This window comes from Nelumbo lutea, chromosome 6 (assembly GCF_056320005.1).
Source record: "Nelumbo lutea isolate HS-2025 chromosome 6, American lotus-T2T, whole genome shotgun sequence".
Lineage (NCBI taxonomy): Eukaryota > Viridiplantae > Streptophyta > Magnoliopsida > Proteales > Nelumbonaceae > Nelumbo > Nelumbo lutea.
This window is the reverse complement of record NC_142689.1, coordinates 736756-759257: the sequence shown is the minus strand read 5'-3', so window position 1 is coordinate 759257 and position 22502 is coordinate 736756. Positions and strand designations below refer to the sequence as shown.

The window sequence follows — 22502 nt, the reverse complement described above, 5'->3', positions numbered from 1 at the left end:
ATGACAAGGAGAAAGCACAGGAGAAAGAAAACTAGCCGTGGAACAGAAAATGAAAGAAAAAAGAAAAAGGATGTAGAAAAGGAAGAGGAACAAAACAACAGAGAGAAACAAGCGGAGAAAAGAGACTGCTAAGACAATAAAAGCTGAAAAGACCGTAACTTAAATCACTATAAAGAGGAGACCAACCATTCGAGATACTTAAATTTAACAATAACCAAACTAAAAACATCTAGACAAACTAGTAAAACAAATAGTCAGTAACTAAACACAACCAAGTTATGAGATTTTAAACGGGTTAAAGGATACTCCCTGAGCAATAATCGGCTTTTGGTTCCTTCATGGGAAGATTTTGCAACGTGTTCAACACGATCCACTAAAAACCAAACTGTAACTCTACTCTGAGAGAAAGAAAACTTCTGCCTCAAATCATTGATTTTGTAAATGTTTCATCAATAGCCACCTGAATTTGATATTCATTACTAAGCCGTGAAGATTTTGTTGTTGTCATAACTACAATAATTAACATCTGTCTACTCCGGATAACATCCGTAGACTGTAGTCGTTTCTCAAACATTTTTTAGTCAAGTTACGGTTGGCTTTCATGGCTTCTTAAATCCAATGTACGTTACTCTGTAACAGGTGAGTTCAATGTACGTTCCCCCTTTCATATTTGAACCATCAGGTATGCAATACTCTTTCAATCTTCTTCTTATTTTTTGATGTTTATTATCACACTCGTTTATTTTCTTAGTTTATTGTTGCTTGCTACATTTATGATTTCTAACTAATCTTCCTCTTGAAGCTCCAGGGATGTTTTTGTAGTATAATTCCAATCCAATTCTTTGTCCTTATACGCCTTCCTTGCTCTCTCCCTAAACCCCCAATATCAAGGTATGTATGTATTACATTTTTTTACATAAAAAAAAAAGTCAAATGCTAATTCTAAAAACACAATCACTTGCTCACTATCTCCTTGTCTTTTTTACAATCAATTGATCAATCATCGGTTGAATGTTATTTTCTCATTTTGTAAAGGAGACTCAACAAGGTTCCATCTGAAGCTATTCAATCAGATTTTGCTGCGGCACGTGTTGGTAGAAAGTTCAGGTTGAAGAAGACTTACCAACTCACATGACTTCTTCACTATCTCCTTGTCTTTTTTACAATCAATTGATCAATCATCGGTTGAATGTTATTTTCTCATTTTGTAAAGGAGACTCAACAAGGTTCCATCTGAAGCTATTCAATCAGATTTTGCTGCGGCACGTGTTGGTAGAAAGTTCAGGTTGAAGAAGACTTATCAACTCACATGACTTCTTTGTTACTTATTTTGTATTCTCCGTGTTTATGTTTGATACTAATGGTAAAAGGGTAAAGCTACACCCTTCAAGCTAGGGCAAGATTAAGTTCCAGAATACCAATTGTCATTTATACAATTGATGGTACCAACATTATTGCTTATCTTACCAATGAATTCAAAGAGTTATGAATAATACAGATATTTTCCAACGGGAAGTTTTAGCTTGACATGAAGTTTTCCAACGGGAAGTTTGTGGGAAGATTTGGGTGGGATGGGATGGGGTGGAAAAATGTAAAAAGGGGGAGAAGTTTACGAAGGAACATTATTCACCCTCGTCCTCCTCTCAATTGAACAGAGTAGCGACTAGGAAGAAAAGTGACGGATCTGAACCCAATTCTGGCTTCCCTCTCCCGCTCTCTCTCCCTGGTCTTCTTCTCTCTTCTCCTTCTTCTTCCCCTCTTCCTCCATTTTCTCTCTCGCTCCATCTCTAATCTCTGATGAGTAGATATGCGCGTCCCATCTCTAATCTCTGATGAGTAGATATGTGCGTCCCATCTCTAATCTCTGATGAGAATGGTAGATCTGCTCGTCCCGTCTCTAATCTCTCTCTCTCTTTCTCTCTCTCTCTCTCTTCTTCTTCTTCTTTTGCTTATTTTTGTAACAAAGAAGGAATCCACTGGTACACCGCTGCCGCTCTTGTCATTTCTGGTTCGGTGGTGGCAGAGTAGTAGAGATGGGAGGAGGGATATAGAAACTTGAGTTTTCTCACCGAGGTTGCACGGTTTTGGTGCGACCCCAAATCCATGATTTTGGGATCTGACATCCCACACTTTTCTTATCCCATCTCTCTCTTTCCCTCAAAGCAAATGAGAGAAAAGGGAATATTCATCCCCATCCCATAAACCAAACGGAACCTTACTTTCCTGAACTTTCTTTGGGTTAAATTGGAGGAAGGTGACAGCCGTGAAAATCAAATGCATAATTAATTCATCGACCAATATATATAGATAGATGTCAAGCTATGATGTGGAGAAATAACATTGATCCATTTTTTACTGCCACCTCATCTATCGCATCCAATAATTGAATATCTTAACAGGCTACCATATATGCTTTAGGTAGGAGACTCTGAGGGCTACTACTTACCACCGACAAGTTTCTTATAAAGTTTGAAACGATCACCAAAATGGAGAAATAGCAAAGTTTATTTCTTTGAAATGTTAAAACCTTACAAACATATTTTTTGGACAGTAAAAGGAATGCCAACTCTGAAAGTCGATGTCTAATCATCTACAAAAATTGTAGCAGATGTTGAATGAGAAAAAGTACCCGTGCCTACAGCGAAAGAGTATTGTGTTATCGGCACAAAACCAACTTCACTGCACTCGACAATTTGTTGAAGCAAAAGAATTGTACAGCATAGCTGTGTAATCACTACACCATTCTATTATAATTCATCGATGACAATTGTCAGACTATTTTTTTTTCTTTCTTTTTCCAATTATCGTAATCTTCACCGGAGGCATTTCTACCATCGATATTGACCACTTTCTGCAAAATCTGCACCGGACAATCTAAACAGCTTTTCCCCCAACCATAAAATCTTCATGACTTCAGATTGTATGAGATGTTCGTATCGTATTTATGTCCAAATTCTTCAGTCTCATAACTGATTCCATATGTCCTTTCAGTGTATGCGACTCCCCCAACCTGCAATGTTAAGAGATTATTCCATTAACCATCCAATCATTGATACTTCCATCTAAAATTAAGAGTTATAATTGAATAAAATATATCAACTAAAGTAAATGTAGAAGTAAAACCACAAAAGGGTTATCTTTCCTTCTTGTACTTACTATTAAATCTTTTCTTGTGTATTTACATTTGGAATTTCAAAGTTGCAGTGCAGTAGCCCACTCAACTATGTTGCAGACTCAAGCCTTGACATATTTTTTTCTTTTATTTTCCCTGTCCCTTTTATGAAGCATCTAAGAAGTAGTTGAGGTTTCCTTAAAGTTAACATTTGGAATTTCAAAGTTGCAATGCAGTAGCCCACTCAACTATGTTGCAGACTCAAGCCTTGACATCTTTTTTTTTTCTTTTATTTTCCCTGTCCCTTTTATGAAGCATCTAAGAAGTAGTTGAGGTTTCCTTAAAGTTAACATTATGGAAATCACATCAGGTGGATACACCTGAGCTCATAATTCTAATGAAACTAATTTTGGGTATATTGTGAAAAACAATAATATTCTCAGAGTTAAGAACTCATACAGCAACAAATTATGACATACATTATACGCTCTTTAGTGAATCTTAGTGGTATTGACAGCAACAATGAAGAAATAGACTCTGGGATAATGAGATGAAACTTGGAAAACAACCTAGTGGGTGAAAGTTCCTTGTACCTGGCTATTTCAGCACGTCGTCTGGCCTGTTCAGCAATCAAAGAAGACCGCCGCCCATTGGTCTCTAATTCTGAAGGTATCAACCCTTCTAGTGTTCTCTGAGAAAGTACCCACTTAGCTTCCCTGTCTTCCTTTCCATAGTCCTTTTTAGAAGTAAATGCCGTCTGTTGAAATTGAGAAATAAAAACCAATATCAAGGATTGTTGCAAGATGGATCTTATTACTATCAGATGACTGTGAAACTGTGCAACTGACCTTTCTCTCAAACAACAAGTCCCAGGCTTCTCCACTCAAAGCATAACGAACAGTGAATTTGATGATATCTAGTGGTAAGTAGAAGATCACACTATATATCCATATGATACCAGCCCAACCCCATCCAATGCCACGGATTGAAGCAAAGTTGATGTGTGCATAGACTGCAATTAGAGTAGCAACCTACATGGACAAATAACAAAGCTGGAGTAAATCAGACCTGCTTGGTTCTCTGGCATATTGTCACCATGAAAATACATAAAAACCAGGGAATCTAGTCTGTGATATACTACAGTGGACGTATTCCCTTGAATGTATAAAAAATAATCTAGCCTGGTAAGTTACCCAGCCACTATGTGGGATATAATAGGGAACGATGATGGTTATATTCACAGCTCTCCATTGCTTACAAGGATGGTATTTGTGTAGGCTACAGTCTAAGTAGCAACCTACAAACCAAGAAAACAAAAATTTGATTAAATGAGTCAAAATTTTCTTGTCAAAGTGAATAAAAGGATCAACTGCTAGTGAATTCCGTCCTGAACCTCATGATATAGCAGACTAAGCCTATTCCTTGACAATTATAATAAATTAACTATACAAATTCCACATCATTTTTTTTTCGGATAAGGAAAATGATGATGATGATGATATCTAGAGCCGCCCATGTATCTATAGCACACAATGAATTACTTAATACTTTTAATACTTTGCTTCCCCATTCTGTTTATGTGTGTGCATACACACACACACAATAATCAGGAAGCTCCAACAACCAAAAATTTTAAATGGGAAAAAGTGGAGGAAGGAAGCTATATAAAAGCTATGCTCTTTCCATGAGTAGAGCCTACTTGGCCAATCGATGAGAGACTTACCAGTTGAGCCACCACAAAAGCACACATAAGGAGAGTCCCGGGCCTCTCCATGAAAGACCAACTTTGACTGCGAGTAACAAATATGAGAGCCTGGCTGATGATGCTGACTTGCAGATATACAGCAGAGGAGATCTCTTCGGTACTGCTGCTTAGGGACCTCACATGAAAGTGGGTCTGCCACCAAATATATGAATTTTCATGAGTTTAAATAAGGAATAGGAAAATACGCAAGTTATTTATCAGAATTTTCTTCGCAGCATCTCAAGAAACAAAACCAATAAACTTGTTCCATATTTGTGGTACCTCAAAGAAAGTGGTGCTTTTTACAGCCCAGAAAAATAAGACAGTAACTAACGCAAGGTAAGTTCCTATGACAATGCCTGTTGCAAAAATCTCATTGAGTTTCCAACTGTCTGGTCTGGGAGAAGGCTTCACCCGGTCTTTTGAAATAGTCATGATAGTCCCTGTTTGGAAAAAAAATAGAAGGGGCATTTTTTTAGGTGAAAGCAAATCTAACTCGATTTGGATATAGGTCAATTAAGATTAGGTGTTCAGTGCCTGAATCTCAACCATGTATGGTGATCATGTAATATAATTCTAAGCTTGGTACTCAAGACAAATCATTTGAAAATTAGTGCATAATCATGGTATAATTGAATTTCCCCTGTTGTCTAAAAAATATTCTTCCCTAAATGTATAAATTTAAATTTTAGTGTTAGTACAACAAGGAAATGTCTTAAAGAGTGAGAAGCCACCACTTTTGTTTTGGATTCTTATGTAAAGAGCAAATAATTAAAGTTTTCTTTTTTCTCCTTATGTAATTATTCTGGCTCTAACTATGCAATATGATTGGTCTGTGGTAATTAGTGCCAGCAGAAACCACCACTTTTGTTTTGGCTTCTTCATGATCTGTGGTTTCTAACTATGCAATATGATTGGTCTCAAGCTTCTGATAATTGGTGTCTTAGTTTGTATGCCAAAAGAGAAGACATCATTTTTTTCACGCATTGCATTTATAGAATATGAACAAAACTTCATAAGGCAAAATGACTATAGCAAATTATATCAATTAAGCAAGAATTGAAATCTCTGACCACAATATGTGCACAACTATCACCTGTGATTTATAAACAGTAGTGCAGCAATGTGATTGAACATATTCAGTAGCTTTCTATTGATGGGCAATGAAAAAGATAGTAAGGACTACACTATAACTACAAGAGAGAGGAAAGGAGCAAAATAATGACCACATTTTCATTTGTATGATGTAAAGATGGAGCAAAACGAAGGCCTACCATTGAACTCAACATGGAAAACTAGCACTTTAGAATTCTACCTCCTAGATTAAACGGAATATTTTTAGTGAAGCATACTATTCTCAGCATTTCAATCTTTACAAAGGAAAAGAACTAAAGGAATAAACAACTAAACTTGTGAAGATGCATTACCATCATTCAGTATTGCTATAATTAGAACCATGAAGGGTGGAAAATCATACTCCCAGATCAATGCAAGGAGCACAAAACCAAGCTGCAACAGGAAAAGAAGGCGGGTGAACTAATGGTAATCACAACACAAAAATAGAAGAATAACAAAATGGGGAACATGTAAAAACCAGCATACCACAATTCTAATGGTTATGGAAACGGCATAAATCTGCAAATTCATGTAGGATAATCAATATCATTTCATAATATTTATAGAAACTGGAAATATAAAAAACAAAGAGTACAAAAGGGTATACTACTTCATTGTATTATATGCATCATAGGTTCATTTTTGGTGCAGCGGTAAAATCTTGGGCTGACAATCATAAGAATGTTGGCTCAAGTCTGAGAAAAGAAACAAATATGCAAAATCTGCCAAAGGTTGGGTCCATATCTGGTTCACCCCTCCAAGACCATGGCAATTTTGGATCAGCATTGGGTAATAGCCCTTGGCCTTTTAGATTACAGGGTCCATTGCTTGGTGCAATGGTAAAATCTTGGGCTGACAAGTGTGAATTTCAAGTATGAGAGCAGACACCTATGTAAGAAAATGCGAAAGGTTAATTAGGTCCATATCCAGCCCACCTTTTCCCAGACCATGAATAGCGGGGACCAGCATTGGGTAATGACCCTTCATTATAAGCATCATATTATGGGTTCTCTGAAGTGCCACACTTGCTTATTGATATGGAACATTGAAGTGACATGCTTCTAGAATATTTCCATCCCAAAACTCAAGAAATAGTAAAAACCTTTTGTGCAATTTTTGGGTTCCCGTAAGATTCTATTTCTTATTTCCTCTTTTTTGGGAAGGGGTGAGGAGAAGAGGCCATATGTGACTGTTCATCAAATGAGGTGGATCTTAGTAAGTGTATCTGATTGAATGCATAGGTAGAACTCTACTATACATCCACAATGTGAATGTTAGAGACCCAGAAATATTAAAAATTCCACTAGTATTGTCATCATAATAACAAAACAATACTTAACCGTATAGTTCTTCATTCTCTGGAATATAGCCCGGCTTGTCAGGACAGCACTGACGATGACACTTAAACCAGGTTCAGTTAAGACTAAATCAGAAGCACTCCTTGCAGCATCAGTAGCATCTGATACTGCTATTCCAATATCTGCCTTCTTTAAAGCAGGTGCATCATTCACACCATCTCCAGTCATCCCACAAATGTGCTTCTTTTCTTGAAGGATTTTCACAATTTCATACTTGTGTTCTGAAAGTGCATAGACACAACTAACATAATTAGTAATAGGATAATAAAAAAGGTGGAAAGAATGCAGAAATCAAGATGATTCAAAGAAAACAAAAATTGCATTCTATTTATATAGGCATTTGAGTTTCAAAAAATTACTTTATAATGCTAACCATTATGAGATGAGTCATAACAATTATCTGTGATTTAAAACCTTCATTATTGAATGTTTGCTTCTACTACTTTCTGAAAAGGGTTCTATGGAGACCAACTCCAAGATTTTCAATTTCTGGGTATTGCTAGAACTTGTGAATTAAGATTACATCCAGAGGAGAAAGTTCTGGTGGGAGCTAAAAAAGTAAAATGTTGGTGGTAGTGCAAATTGTAAAACTAGGTTGCTTCAGAACATAGTAACCATAAAGATGAGAAGAAATAGAATGAAAGTGGAAATTTTTGCACTCCACTGGTAGCAAAAAGCCCACTGGTGGAGGATGAAATATTTCTGAAGCATGCTGTGTAATGACAATGAAAGGAAAATCACGTAATGTGATCTGGTAAGTGGTAGGGAAAGGGATCATTGACTTGGATGTTATGTTCATTATCAGCCAAATTTTGTATGTTTTTTTATCAATAACCACGTTTTGTATTTTTGAATATCTATGTATTAGAAGGTAATAAAAAAGGTAGCCAACATGGTGGCCAAAGAAGGGAGCAAGAGTAATATTTGTTGTTTCTTCCATCCTAATTAATTTTTTGGGATGTGTTTGGTTTGAAAGAGAAGGTAGGGAAACCTATACAAACCTTGAGAAACAAATTTGGGTAATTGCCTCTTTTCATTAGAATTCATCACTCTAAAAAACTAAATAGAAGAGAATATAAAATACAAATACACATCCATTAACATGCAAAATATTATAAAATTAATTCTCAAGAAACAGGTATCAAGGGTTATACCAGGAAATACACCAGCAAATCCATCAGCTTTTTCAATGAGCTCATCCACAGGAAGGGCTTCATTTTCATCTCTATCACGGCCCAACAATGATGAAGAGGGATACATATTTGTTCCCATGCCAAGACGTCGGCCTGTCTCCTTTGCAATTGCCAATTGATCACCTATTTTAACATAAGGATAATTGGTTTTAATTTTTTTAGTGCCAAGATTTACATATTGTACACAATATCCTAGGTATTGATTCATATGAGACTTTACCTTGTAATCATTGTTGGAAAATGTTATAAGATGGTACTAGGTAGCAGATGCTAGCCTGAAAAATAAGGGATTGTTGCACTTTGATGTACATAATTATTATTTCTCATTATTAACAAAATTGGACAGTTATAAAAAAATCGTCATTGAACCTTTGCATTTAGGAAATTTCTTTGAGGTTCTATTCGTGAAAAATATCCTGCCAAATATGGGGCCATAGAAAAATCTTTATCTAAGAACTTTTACTTCAAAAGGATACAATTTGTATACATGCACTAATGCATAGAAAAGGCTATTGCTTTGTGTAATGGTAAATTCTCAGGTTGACAAGGTGAGAACATGGGTTCATGTGTGTGTGGGAGATCGGAAAACTTCTCTCTCTTTCAAATGATATACACAATTAAGGTAAGACCAGTTATTTTTGGACTATATGGCAACAAATCCATGCCACTAACCAGATTTTCATGTAATCAGAAAAATAACAAAACTACTAGAAAGAAGTTCTTGATTCATATGAAGTTCAAAGGCTGTTTGAGTGGTAGGTAGCAATTAAATAGGTGAAGAAGTATGAATTTCTCTTTGCACTAACTTCTTCCTCTATCATAAAAATAAATAAATAAAATACATAGGAACTATGGCTGTCAAAGGAGGTGAAAGAAAGTGAAGGCAAGAGAAGAACATCAAATCATACTATCTTCAATGGGATATTTAAATTAAAAAAAATATATAAATTAAATCACAATAGGAGTCGAAATCAAGGTATGTTAGGATTGGAGACCAAGAGATAAGCTTAATGTGAATCTTTTGTTACCTTGGTTTGATAATCCATAACAAGAGAGAGATTAAGGAGGATGTTGCCTAACAAGATAGGAAAAATGGAAAGGTGCATCTAGAGTCTTATGTTATAGGAGAATACCACTTAGGATGAAAGGAGAATTTTATAAAGCAGTTGTAAGGCAAGACTGTTGTATGGAATAGTTTGGGCAGTCAAGAAACATGTCCAAAAAATGAGTGTGGCTAGAATGCGAATGTTGAGATGGATGAGTAGGAAAGCTAGGAAGGACAGGATCAGAAATTAACTTATTTGAAGAAACTTAGGAGTAGCTCCAATAGGTGATAAAATGATGGAAAGTAGACTAAGATGGTTTGGTCATGTGCAGAGATAACTATCTACAGCACTAGTAGGACCAAGTGATTTGTTACAAGTTGAATGGGATAGAAAAGCTAGGAGTAGGGCAAAAAGGACATGGGTTGAACTAGTAAAAATGATTTAAAGGCTCACAATTTAAAAATGGCTATGACACTGAACAGAATAGCACTAGGCTGGGTTGGGTTGCCATTTTTATGATATGGCACTGAACAGAATGGAATGGCAGAACAGGATTCATGTAGCTGACTCCAATATAGTTGGGACAAAGCTTAGATGATGATTAATTATAAGAAAAATAATATGTACGTTGGGTTTCTTATATGAACCATACATATATTTTTTTTCTATCAGGCTTAGCTGAATTATATTTAAAAGAGGGGTCATTACTCAATGATGATCCTGGCTATCTAGGGTCTTGGTAGATTGGACATTGACCAAACCCTTGGAGCCTGAAAATTTTTCTAGGGATGCTTTATTTTATTTGTTTGAAAGTTAGATAGTTGATAAATGTTTAGGATTGTTTTTTTATTTAATGGAATAACTCAAGAAGAGGTAGAAATTGAGGAGGCAAGAGAGGATTAGTTTGAAGAGGAAATGCCATTTTCACCTGCTATCTACAGAAGGGAAACTTTCAGTCAAATGATCCTTTTAGTTGTTTTTCTTATTTTATTTTCATTATTTTAATGAATTTAGGCTTGGATGATGTAGTAATTCTGGGTTGCTTCAGAAAATTTCAAGGATTAGACCTTTATCAAAAGTTTAGGCTAACGAACAAGGTAAAATACAACTGGGTCCAAAACATTCAATTTCTTCTTTTTATTTTGTATTGTTCAGTCATCTTGTGCCTCCCAAATTCTCTAACAAATGGAGGTAAGCTTGAAAAGAAAGAACCTTTAGATTGGTAAAAAGTAATTTCAACAAATTAGGGATAGGAATTAGATAGTAATTTCAACAACATGAATATTAGAAAATCGATCATTGAAGGAGACTCCAAGTTGGTTGTGGGTTGGTTTCAAAGTAAGGAGGCCATCTTGTGGAGCTACAACAATTAAAGAAAGAAACTCAAATGGTTGACACAAGATATGGAAGTGAGTTTGCAATTGGTTAAAAGATGTGCAAATTCACTGTCTGATGCTTTAGCTAAACAAGGAGTGGGAAATGATCAATCATTCTGGGCATAATTGTAAAAAGAAGAAAGAGTTCTTTGGGGAGAGAAAAGAGGGTTTATCATTCTTTCTTTGTTTTATTTAATTATATTCACTCCTTTTTTCCATCAATGAAACTTCATAGTTATTGATAAAAAAAAATGATAGGAATTAGATAAATTTTGGCTTGCTATTATCTAAGTAAATTTCATAAGTACCTGTAATCATCTTGACACAGACCCCCAAGTTAAGTGCTCTGCGAATGGTTTCTGCACTGTCATGTCTAGGCGGATCAAACAATGGCAATAGCCCACAAAATGTCCATGGACCTCCAGGGCTCTCTTTCGTCTTTTCAGGAATTTCCTGGAAAGGTGGTTAAAACAATCAAAGAACTTGTCATCCACAAATTTCTAATGATTTGATATGTGAATCATACTTTCATATTATGATTAGTTTATCCAACTCCTGAGTTTTTTTTTTTTTTTTTGATAAGGTTCACAGGATAATCATCTTTTTCTTGAAACTTCAAATTTTAGCAATAATTTATAATTCTATAGGTGTTTGATCAAGACAACAGAATTATTAAATAGATAATACCTTCTTTTGGAACTGGAATTATTTATTATAATTTTGATTTTTTTATTGTCCATCCTGAAATTAACCCACAACTCATTTGGCTCAGATACTGCACACCCTTATTTGAGGTTCTGGCTGATTTAAAATTCAATCCCAATGAACCCAACAGAAGCCTCATGTGTGTGTGTGTGTGGAGTGGGGGGGGGGGGGACTGGTTTTGTCCATACCTGAGAAGCAACTGCAAGAGAGCGCAACCCCCTTTCTGCAAATTTGTCAATAATTGAATGCACTTTTCGAGCAATCTCTTCCTTTTCTTTGCATAGACTTAGAATCTGAGTTAAAAACAAAAGGAATTTATGTTGAATATGCAACATTTTGTAATGACCAATCAATAGAAAAATGTTGTAACCAAAGACAATTATTGATTCATAAAAAATCTAAAAAACATGATACACTTGGGCAAGTCAAATCGAAGACAAACCTCGAACATATTCAAGATGGATTGGCATCAAGGGCTTTGATAAAGTAGAATATACAACATTTTTTAATGGTATCAAAGGTTTGCTTTATATAAGTTGTGCCGATTAATTAGTTGGATACCAGAAAAGATAACAAACCACGGAATATTTTGTTGTAATCAATCATATCACAGATACGTTGGTAATGGTTTCCAACTTACAATGATGCAAGTGGCGTCATTAGTTGTACAACCAGAAGGAAAAGAAGGAGACCGAACAAGAAGACCAAGAGGTAGAACATTGAGAGGAAGAGGTAGGGATCTTAAAAGGGTCACTCAAATGCTCATTACTTAGGCAATGGTTGTCTCTGTGTCTAGAAGAATTGGTTGATTAACTGGGCAGTGATTTTAGTGTCCCCGACCAGCTGGGAGTTTTTCATGGTTGAAGGATGTTTTGGAGCTATTGGGCTTTGTTGGTGTTCTATCTGGGTTAGTCTCATATCTAAGGCTAAAGCCTTTTCTTGGGGGGGGGGGGATTGAGTGGCCTTTTAACTTTTCCTCAACATTTTCCCTTTTGCATGTACATTGTATACCATTTCTTTTTTTTTCTATCTTTAATACATATGTTTACTACTACTGATAAATAATCATCCATCTAAACACATACATACAAAGGGAAAGAGGGTTAGTGCTGATTAAATGTCCAAATACCTGTTCAGGAGCCCCTTTGCTAGCTCGATGCCAGTTACCATCAGAATCAATGTATGTAATTGCTGTCCTCTTATCCACAGGATTGAAAGGAAGAAAATGGACTTCTGTAATGTTTGCCCGTGCCTGTAGGGAAATTACAACTTAATATTTTCAATCTTTTGTTCTAATAAAACCTAGTCAATGGAAAATTATAAAACAAAGCAATTCCATGGTTGTCATTATTCTCCCCTCCCTCTCTCTTTTACCTCCTTAGGATCAGAAAGCATGCTAACTATGGCTGTATCAATAGCATCTTGGTTTTCAATTCTTGAAGCTCTTGCTGCAAGCAAGATAACAGTGTATTTGTCCATGTCTTTATTAAAGACCTACAAAGGACATATTTTGAATTATTAGATTCATAACATCTTTAATAGAAGTAATAAAGCACGAGTATTTGATTTCATCTTAGAAATCTCTCTCTAGAAGCTCACAAGTTTCAAACCACGTCATAAAAATCTAGAACTATGATATACTGGCCTCTTTCTACTTAGTGGAAACCAATTGGCAGTAATACATCACCACTAAGAGTAAAAGGACATATTAATATCATGGTTTTCTAGTTTTATAGTATGAATAATTTGAGAAGAGTGACGTACATTCACTTCCAGAATATCTTGTCAATAAAATACATGATCTATTTTTTCCAGATAAGCATCCCTATATAACATCCCAACTGCCAAATATTTACTACTGTAAACAAAACGTTGAATAATATATAAAAGTATTTGCTCAGAACAACTGCTAAACCCAAACCAGGACTGCACACCAACAGTTGGATGTAATTTCCTGGCAATTGGACCCTTAATACTACATCCAACTTGTCTAACCTCAGGATTGGAATGCATGATGCAGGACAAATTTTCGACATAAGAAAAACAACCAAATCGGGAGCGAAGGAAGAATTTTGTTAATGATAATTTAGATGTTAAAATGATAAAAGAAAGAAAACAAACATACAAGAAATAGATCACTTGGAAAAATATTCAACTTACATATATGGGGACTCTCTCAACCTATTGATAGGAATCACAAAACTCTCAAAGAAGAGTTATTCAACCCTCAAAGAGACTAAAAACACTCAAAATACCTCAAACTTAATTCTAGAGTGCCTCCTTGCTCCACGTTAGGTGCTATTTATAGTGTAGGAACTGTATGGAGAGAACCACATCACCTTGCTTTGTTGCAAGCTTTTCAAGAACATCTCAGGTTATCAGATAGACTGCTATTAGTTGGATATGAAGCCCTAATTTAAAAGACTCTCAAGCTTTATATTTCCTAAACTTTCTGTTGCTCAAATAAGACCATTTAAGTATCTTTTGATTTTTACTTATCTAATCTGTTTATGGCACTGCCTACCATTGAAAAATTCAGATGTTTGTATGCGTACATTCTCCAACAAGGATAACTCCAATAGAACCAGTAAATTGGCATAAAAAAATACCTATCATTTTATCCAAAAAGGTTTTATATTTCATTTCAGATGTTGACAAAGATGGAAACATCTAATACAAACTACAGAAAAAGTTGACTCTATTATACAAATTTCAGGAACAACTGAAAAATTTTAAATAGCATAAATCATGCATTATGCTTTAGGTAATGATAAAAGAGACATAGTTATGCAACCAAGATCACTATGCTACAAATACTGTAACCTATTTGAGATAAGATAGAAAAAAAGTCAAACCAACTGCTCCATTCTGAAACGCATGCCTGAGGCACCAAGAACCAGCTAGTGTGCCAATATTAAATATAGGTATACCATATAAAAATAAATGCAGGTAACATCTTTACAATTCCAATACTATGTAAAAAATTATAGAGCAAAAAAATTTCCATCCCCAACACAGACATAATGTACTACTTGGTGCTAATTAGAAAATTCAATTGTACATGCTGTTCCACCATTACACTCGCTCTCTAATTACCTATGGATCTTCAAAGAATGTTTCTTGGACTTCTTGTGAGATATTAGCTTACTTTTTCATGTTACATATATTGCCAAAACAGTTATTGTTTTTAATTTTATTAAATAAAATATAAATTCGCGATATGTTTTGGTATGTTACTTCATCATTATGTAGAGATGGAAGTATCTGACAGGAAACACTTGTAGAGAAACGGAGATCATATAGACATTTAAAAACATCTTGAATTAATCTAACAAATATCTATCCTTTAATAAGATTTCTATAGACATAGCTGGCCAAATTTTATTTTAATGGGTGGGTTAAGAATTGATCAAATTTGCAAAAAAAAAAAAAAAAAAAAGAACATGATCCACAGATAACATAAGATTTTTTTTATCTAATTATTTCATTTCTACATGGAACAAAGGAGCTGTCAGATGTTACTGATTATACCTCAATGAGGTTTGGATCAACAGTGAGGCGATTCAGAGTAAGAGTTCCAGTTTTATCACTGCAGAGGACATCCATGCCAGCCATTTCTTCAATTGCAGTCATCCGCTTTGTTATAGCACCCTTTGGGACAACAAAGTTAAAAATGCAAATGAATGAATGTTTTATTTTCCAACAAAGCAGAAGAAAAGTCGTGCTTTAGTCTCTTCAATCTGCTATCCACATGGCACAGATAGATAAGGTAAGGATAATTCAGTTGATGAAGGATCATTTGGATTAATCATGGCCAGTAACCAGTCCAGAAGAGATGAATCTAATTACCCAGTGCTAGGATCTTCTTTCTTTCTGGCAATGATCCTTCCAGGAGGGATCCTCCATGACTTAGATTGTTTAGGATCATTCAATGCAGTTGTTGCTCTAGGCATACATTCTTATTGGTCCCATTCTCTTGCATGGGGGTCAAGTAAACGATATATTTTTCGTGAGCATAAAATTGATGGTGATATTTGCATATCATAAGTCTGAAGGAAATACCTGTTGAGAGAGTCGATGGGAACCAATTGCAAGTGTAACAGATAATACAGTGGGCATTGCTATGGGTATTCCACCAATTAAGAGAACAAGAAGGTTATTAATACCATCTCTATATGAACGTTGTTGTATAGGAAACATGACAATGATTTCAAGAATCATTCCCACAGCTATTGAGCAAATACAGAAGTTCCCGATAGAAGTAAGGACCTGAAGAAAGATATGCCATCAATTACACAAGAATACACACACACACAAACACAAAAAGGCAAGCATATAGACAAACACATATTTATGACTGAATTAAAATGGTAAGACAGAAATTGATGTTGGATGATGAAAAAGAATTCCCTGAAGTAATTAATCTTCAGACATCTTAAGGGTTTTTTTGATAGGCATCTTTAGGGGATTTCTTTACAGATAACAAGATCCCTTTTCCTTATTTCAGTAAATATTTCAAGGGAAGACTTGAATTTGAAGGAGGCGTTCTAGACTTAGAAATAAAGAAACTCTATGATCACCTTTTGGAAATGCCCAACAACTTCAGTGGAATCAACTAAATGTGCTGCCTTCCCAAAGAAAGTATGAACTCCAGTGGATATCACAACAGCTTCAATTTCTCCATGCTTACATGTTGAACCAGAAAAGACTTCATCTCCTGTCCTCTTTGTGACAGGAAGAGATTCTCCAGTAAGAGCTGACTGCACAAGGAAAGATGGATTTTTAGAAGTGCCAATAGAATGGTTATGCAAAGCTAATTAGCTATATAACAAATTTTATAATGTTTAGAAAGAAACACTAAACTAATAATAAAAATTCTGAAAGTTCAAGATGGAAGAAAATTGATCTTCTTGATAATGTTCAAAAGCATTTGCCTGGTCAATTTTTAGTGGGTCCCCCTCAAGCAGGCGAGCATCTGCAGGGATGATATCACCAAGCTTTATGCTGATTATATCTCCTGGTACTAGAATAGCAGCATCTTTTTCTTGCCACTGTCCACCTCTAAGGACCTACATTATAGACAGACATTCAGAAAGGGGATCATATGTCATAAATTCTGAAAAGAAGAAAGGCTTCCAGAGAAAAAGGAAAAAAAAAGAAAGGAAGGGAAACTGTGCATGGTAAACCTTCTTTTGGTAGGAAATACCAAATATTTTAAAGGGAGGTACAGAAGCAATATAAAGGCAATGAGCCTACACAAAAGAGAAGAAAGAAAAAGACCAAGCAGGAGATGCCAAACAAACATAACATATACTACACAGCTCCTCCCTATGCAACAACTGCCATACAAAAAGAAGACCCCAATGCTCAGAATAACCAGAGCAGAAACCACCAATAGCTAAACCACAAACGCAACAAGCAACAAAGATTTCAACAAAAATACAACATACTCAATAAAGACCCCACCAAACATGGTCCCCCAACCAACTCCACCCAAATCCTAAGATAAAAGACCAAAAGATGGACTCTTGAGCTAAAGCTTCATTATACAGGTATTTTAATGATTGGAAACCAACCTTTGTTTTTGGAGCTAAACGTGCCATGAGTGCTGCTGCTGCATTACCAGCATTATTTTCCTCTATAAAACTAATTGTTGAGTTGATGATCAATAGACAGATAATCCCCACAAAGTCCTGCCAATCAGGACCCTGCCCCTGAAATATTATATAAACTAGGGTTACTAATAAAGAAAAAGAAATAAAAGAATAACAATTTTCTTAAACTCTGAATATCATGTGTAATCCACATCCAAGAGAATGAAGGGATCAAGCATGCAAGGGCTTTTTCAACTTACTCCACCATTGGCAAGGACAATTGCCATCACTGCTGCAGCTTCCATAACCCATGACAAGGGATTCCACATAAAACTGAGAAATTTCAAGAATTTGTTCTCCTGCACTCAGAAGCATGTGGTATGTGACGGTAAGTGATGAATCATCTGCTAAATCTTATTTTTGTTGAAATAAAAATGAAGGTACTGAGGTACTTGAGCAGGTTCAATATGGGCATCTCTTGCTCCTTGAATTTTTAGGAAGTCGTTGATTTGGCTGAGTTCAATCTACTTTCAAGTTAATTTGAATTAAACATTGATTTGATAAGAGAGCTAAGTGATCCATAAACTAAATTGAATAACCCAGTCAACTAGATGTTGACATGATCTAGTTCTAACTTTTCTCTATTCTTTTCTTTTTCTTTTAACTCTTGGTGCAGGTACTGTAAATGCTTTACCGAAAGTGAAAAAGGGGCACTTTTATTTATGCTTTTTGAGTGGATGAGTGGTTAGAGGAATCATCTCACAAGGCCTACTTTTCAGGTAAATATATACCCTCTCAGATATTTGTTGACAAATTCCAACTTTATCATTCTAAAATTTCAATTATTTATCCAACTGTCTCTTTCTGAAATTGTCATTAATTACCAACATCACCAATATCAGCTACAAATTAACATAAAGTGTGCAACTTGAATCTTTCTTACGAACTTATCTACAAAATCCATAGCCTGTGACTCCTAGGTTGACTCCATGACTCCTTTGAGTTGGCTCTACTCTCAGGCTCAGGAATAGGGAGCCATGTCATGGTGGTAACTCCCAATGCTTTTTGTTTGGTAGAGATTACTCCCAATGCTTGTGGCTCTTCTAAGTCAAGTGATTAACTTCAATATCTCCTTTCACTCCTGGCTGAGTCGTTTGACTCATTCCAGTCAATTTTCAATTTCTCCTATCCATTACTGATGTCAATAATTTTGATTTGAACCTTGAAACAAAAAGTACGTATACTAGGTTCTTAATAAAATAATTATACATTTTTTGTTCTGCATATTTTCTATGGCATCTTAAATAAATAATAAGAAGAAAGGTCCCCTAATCGGGTCAACTAAGTAGGTTCTCTAGATGATCCCAAATATTTCTGATACTTAAAAGAACCTGCAGCCAATCTAAACCATCCATAAAGTTGGGGATCCTCCATATTGGCTACAAGTTCACTTTCCCTATCCATGCCATCCATGTATCCCATTTTATATTGGATTTTTAACTACCAACACAAGCCATTGGAAGTTATACATTTATGAATGTAAAGTCTTATTATAAATTTGGAACTTAATGTCACAAAATCATAAATTATAAAATTCCAAACTGAAACGTGATTCCCAAAGTAAATTCCTTGACTCCCTAGTTGACTCCAGTAATCTTTCTGAACTCAAGTTGGCAAGTTATGCCATATCCATGTTTTTTTGTTTTGTTTCTTGTTAATGGGTAACAAGTCAAGATTCAAACCTATAAAAAAGTAAAAAATTCAAGGTTTAGTATAAGAGTTGTTGTAAGTACTGGCTTTTCTTCAAGCTTATTTGGTCCAAAAATCTTTAAGCGGACTTCTGCATCTTCTGATGAAAGTCCTCCTGCTGATGTTCTCAATTGCTCAAAAACTTCTTCCAAAGGTAAGCGCTCCTGCAATCAAATTGTTCAACAGAATTTGAATACTATGGATGAAACCCTAAATAGATAAATATTTTTCCCTTCTCAATTGGTAGATGCTGTTTCTGTCCCTAACACACTTCTTACCAGGTCAATTGCATCTCGGTTGAAATTCTCAGGAGCAAGCAGCGGCTTCTCAAGTTCATCACCCATGATAAATGCTTTAAGGTCCGATGTCAAGACAAAACCAGATTTTGTTCTCAAGCATCAACCAAGCATCCTCAGCACTGCATCAGGTCAAAATATCTAGTTATTCCAGAAAAGGAGCCAATATTTGGCATAGAAGTCCATCAATTTTTAAAATAGGTCCATTGACATGACCATTTTCCTGAATGTAAGAGTAAGACATTAAAAACTAGTGAGATTCATTCAAATCTACACTCACTTTAGAAAATGCGAATGGGCCTTTAAATTCCTGGACTTACTATGACAAAAAATACTCCCATTTTTTAGTCTGACTTCATTCTATTGTGGGGGGTAATAAGGAGGCATTTCATTTGATGATATATTATTATACATTATGAGCAATAATTAATATGAAAAAGAGCTGTTAATGTTTCTGGTACTTTTTGTGGCTGAACTACCCCTGTTTTGCAATCTACTCTCATTGTATAGTGAGGGCAAAATCTTAATTGGCTTAGGTTGCATTGAAGGAAGCTGTCCTGTCTTTCTTAACAGATCTCCAGTGGTAGCAATTTCATTTTGGCTCAATATGACTAATTTTTCAGTTAATATTTAAAACATATTTTTGTAACAAGTTACTTATTGAATAGGTTTCATGACTCGTTTTGCTTCTCAAGCTTCTATTTACGGTGATTCAAGTGATACTAGACCACTAAAAATCAAGGCTAGAATAAGGATATTGTTAGGCCAACCAGTTCAATGGTTGAGAATGGTTAGATGTGAGTCTTCTATATAGCTCGGCCTTTTCACTTTTGAGAAGCCTTGGTGAAAATACACTTGGGTTGATGTAATATTTTAATAGGATGGTTTAAAACCATGCCATTCAAACTCGACTGGCATGTGCCTTGCACATGACGATTTCAAATTAATAGATCATACAAGCCTTATTAGATTTTTTTTTTCAACATTCAAGAATTTACTACATTTTCTTATCATAGATTATAAATTATATATGCAGCCTGCCCATTTTATGCATTCCTATAGAGGTCGTAACTAATAGATCTTACACTTCAAATTAAACCACACACGCAGGAAGGCACATGCATTGCAGTGGTATTGATAATGAACATAAAAGATAAGAGTTCTGCTTTATATAGTGTCTGCACTCTCCCTAAGTGGGACATCCTTTTTTTAGAATAATAAACTCTTAATTAGTTTATTCTAAATGTAAAAAGTAGACAGTAGAAATGACTCACTGAATTAGATAAGAGAAATAAATGGTGATATCTTAAGTCATCCTTAACTCACTACTAAAATTCAATTTATTCAACCAAATGAAACCTTCTTGCTAATATTCACTTTAGGCAGACTTGGCAATCGAGAAGTTCATCTGAACAACTCAATAAAGCCTTAACTATTTGTGGTTGGTTAGGACAAGTGCAGTAATTTTCAAAATATACTTTCCTTATCATATGACCAATCACTTGAATGTAAGAAACTAATACTGGCATAGTTCATTCGGACAGAAGAAAAAATGTAGTGGACCAACTTATTTTCACATCTATCCATTTTCAAAATTTACTGCATTTTCTTAATATGATCTAATATCCTGTTTAAGTCCATATCTATTGCACGATCTCTTAATAAACCACTTAGAATAAACCATCATACAGGAATTTCTGTTAAAGCCACACACGGATGCACTAGATGCATTCAACTAAACTATATAATTAAAGAATCTCTTACCCCAGATTATCCTAAACTGTAACAGCATACTGCTGAAATGATTTACTGAATCCCAACTAAATTCAATTCAAGAAAGCCTTAATATCAATTTCCAACTATTTGTGGTCAGTCACACGAATCCTGCCCGTCTATTCAAGTCAAAATGCAATTATCAGCTAAATAAAGCGTGATAACTAGATTCCAGTTCTGTTCTAGCATTACTAACTCAAATTAAATCCAAGTCAAGCACAAATTACTTCAAAACGAAATCCACACCAATTTTGATTGAATCAAGAAAAAATTCACTAAAGCCTTAGGCACATTGCAATATCAGCAAGCAGGATGTTCTATTAAATTAAACAAATATGTGAAACATATCAACGATTTCTATGAACACTGATAGATTATTCAAGTCTAGTCGACTTACCCTTGAGTGTTCCGAGACTGAGAGATTCCAGCCTTGAGGGAAGCAGGAATCTCAATGGTTCTCCGATGGATTTGATGTACTAGCTCTGTAGAATGGGTTTCCAAGGACTCGAAGGAATCCATCAGAAAAGTGATGATAAATAGGAGGTAATAGAGTTGGGAGTTGACTGTTGGGTAGTAGACGAGGCGAACAAAACTTTGGAGCACTCTAACTGCGTCCCGCCATCTTTCCAGAAGCCTGCCTAACGGTCCTTCAAAAAAAAGAAACTTACCGTTCCTACCAAACTTTCCTCGAATACCCGATCTCCCCATATGAGCGTCAAACCAACTTGACCTTCGCCAAAAGGCCGAGAAAGGCATAGCCGCATAGCGTAGCGTCAAACCAACACGAGGCACACATTAATTAGTAATTTAGTATGGAGTGTGGACACGCTGGGACTTTGGATCTGCTGACCATTCCAATCCGAGCATCTGATGGCCTGGCCTCACCTGCCCAGTGTCCGCGCTATCCCCACCCTGTGATGTGTCCCTAGTCACTCCCTACTAACAACCATCTACAAACCCCCCGCGACCACGCCATCGCATGAATGTGGTTCCACGGCCCACTAAACAGATAGCCATCGTGTTCAGCTAATCTTTTCACCGCATGGTCCACATCTATATCTAGAATTCGGCAAAGTCCGTACAGTCTTTACAGCCTTACATTGAGAATATTTCCCTACTTATGTGACAAGATATTCCAAGATTGCAAAACACGGTTGGAAGGGTGTAGATACGGGTTTGCCATGACGGAAGCCGATCTCCTAATCTATAAGAAGGTTAGTAAAGGGAGTCCGGATTTACTCACAGAGTGCGCACATCGGAAACATTTTCTATACTTCTATTTATTATTGAGATGTTCCCGATATACACGGTAGGATGTAGCTGTGAGTACGCTTTGTGAGGAGTAAATCTAACAAAAAAAATTCAATAAGTAAACGAATTGATCAAATATGTATTCTTGTTTAGTGTGTTTTCTATTTGAAAGTTCAAGGCAAAAAATCA

The 22502-nt window shown here is 35.6% G+C and overlaps 1 protein-coding gene across 2 annotated transcripts; it reads right to left on the bottom strand.

Annotated features, from left to right (window-relative positions):
* Window positions 1–2487: 2487 nt before the first annotated feature.
* LOC148846705 (ATPase 10, plasma membrane-type-like) lies at window positions 2488–21831 on the bottom strand. Of its 2 annotated transcripts, XR_016100660.1 has the most exons (23): window positions 21460–21831; window positions 19272–19411; window positions 19038–19157; window positions 17505–17603; window positions 17227–17364; window positions 16585–16719; window positions 16231–16410; window positions 15713–15919; window positions 15182–15301; window positions 13025–13144; window positions 12780–12902; window positions 11839–11943; window positions 11254–11398; window positions 8485–8646; window positions 7313–7551; window positions 6459–6491; window positions 6284–6365; window positions 5139–5299; window positions 4836–5009; window positions 4306–4409; window positions 3961–4143; window positions 3706–3869; window positions 2488–3010 (listed from the first exon to the last, which is right to left on the bottom strand). XR_016100660.1 is itself a non-coding variant. In XM_088949332.1 (22 exons), exons 2-22 carry the CDS (start codon window positions 19335–19337, stop codon window positions 2914–2916), a joined length of 2853 nt encoding a protein of 950 aa, XP_088805458.1. In that variant the 5' UTR covers window positions 19338–19411; window positions 21460–21831; the 3' UTR covers window positions 2488–2913. The 2 variants fall into 2 exon arrangements, 1 of the variants encoding a protein (XP_088805458.1); XM_088949332.1 differs by lacking the exon at window positions 4306–4409.
* Window positions 21832–22502: the final 671 nt, after the last annotated feature.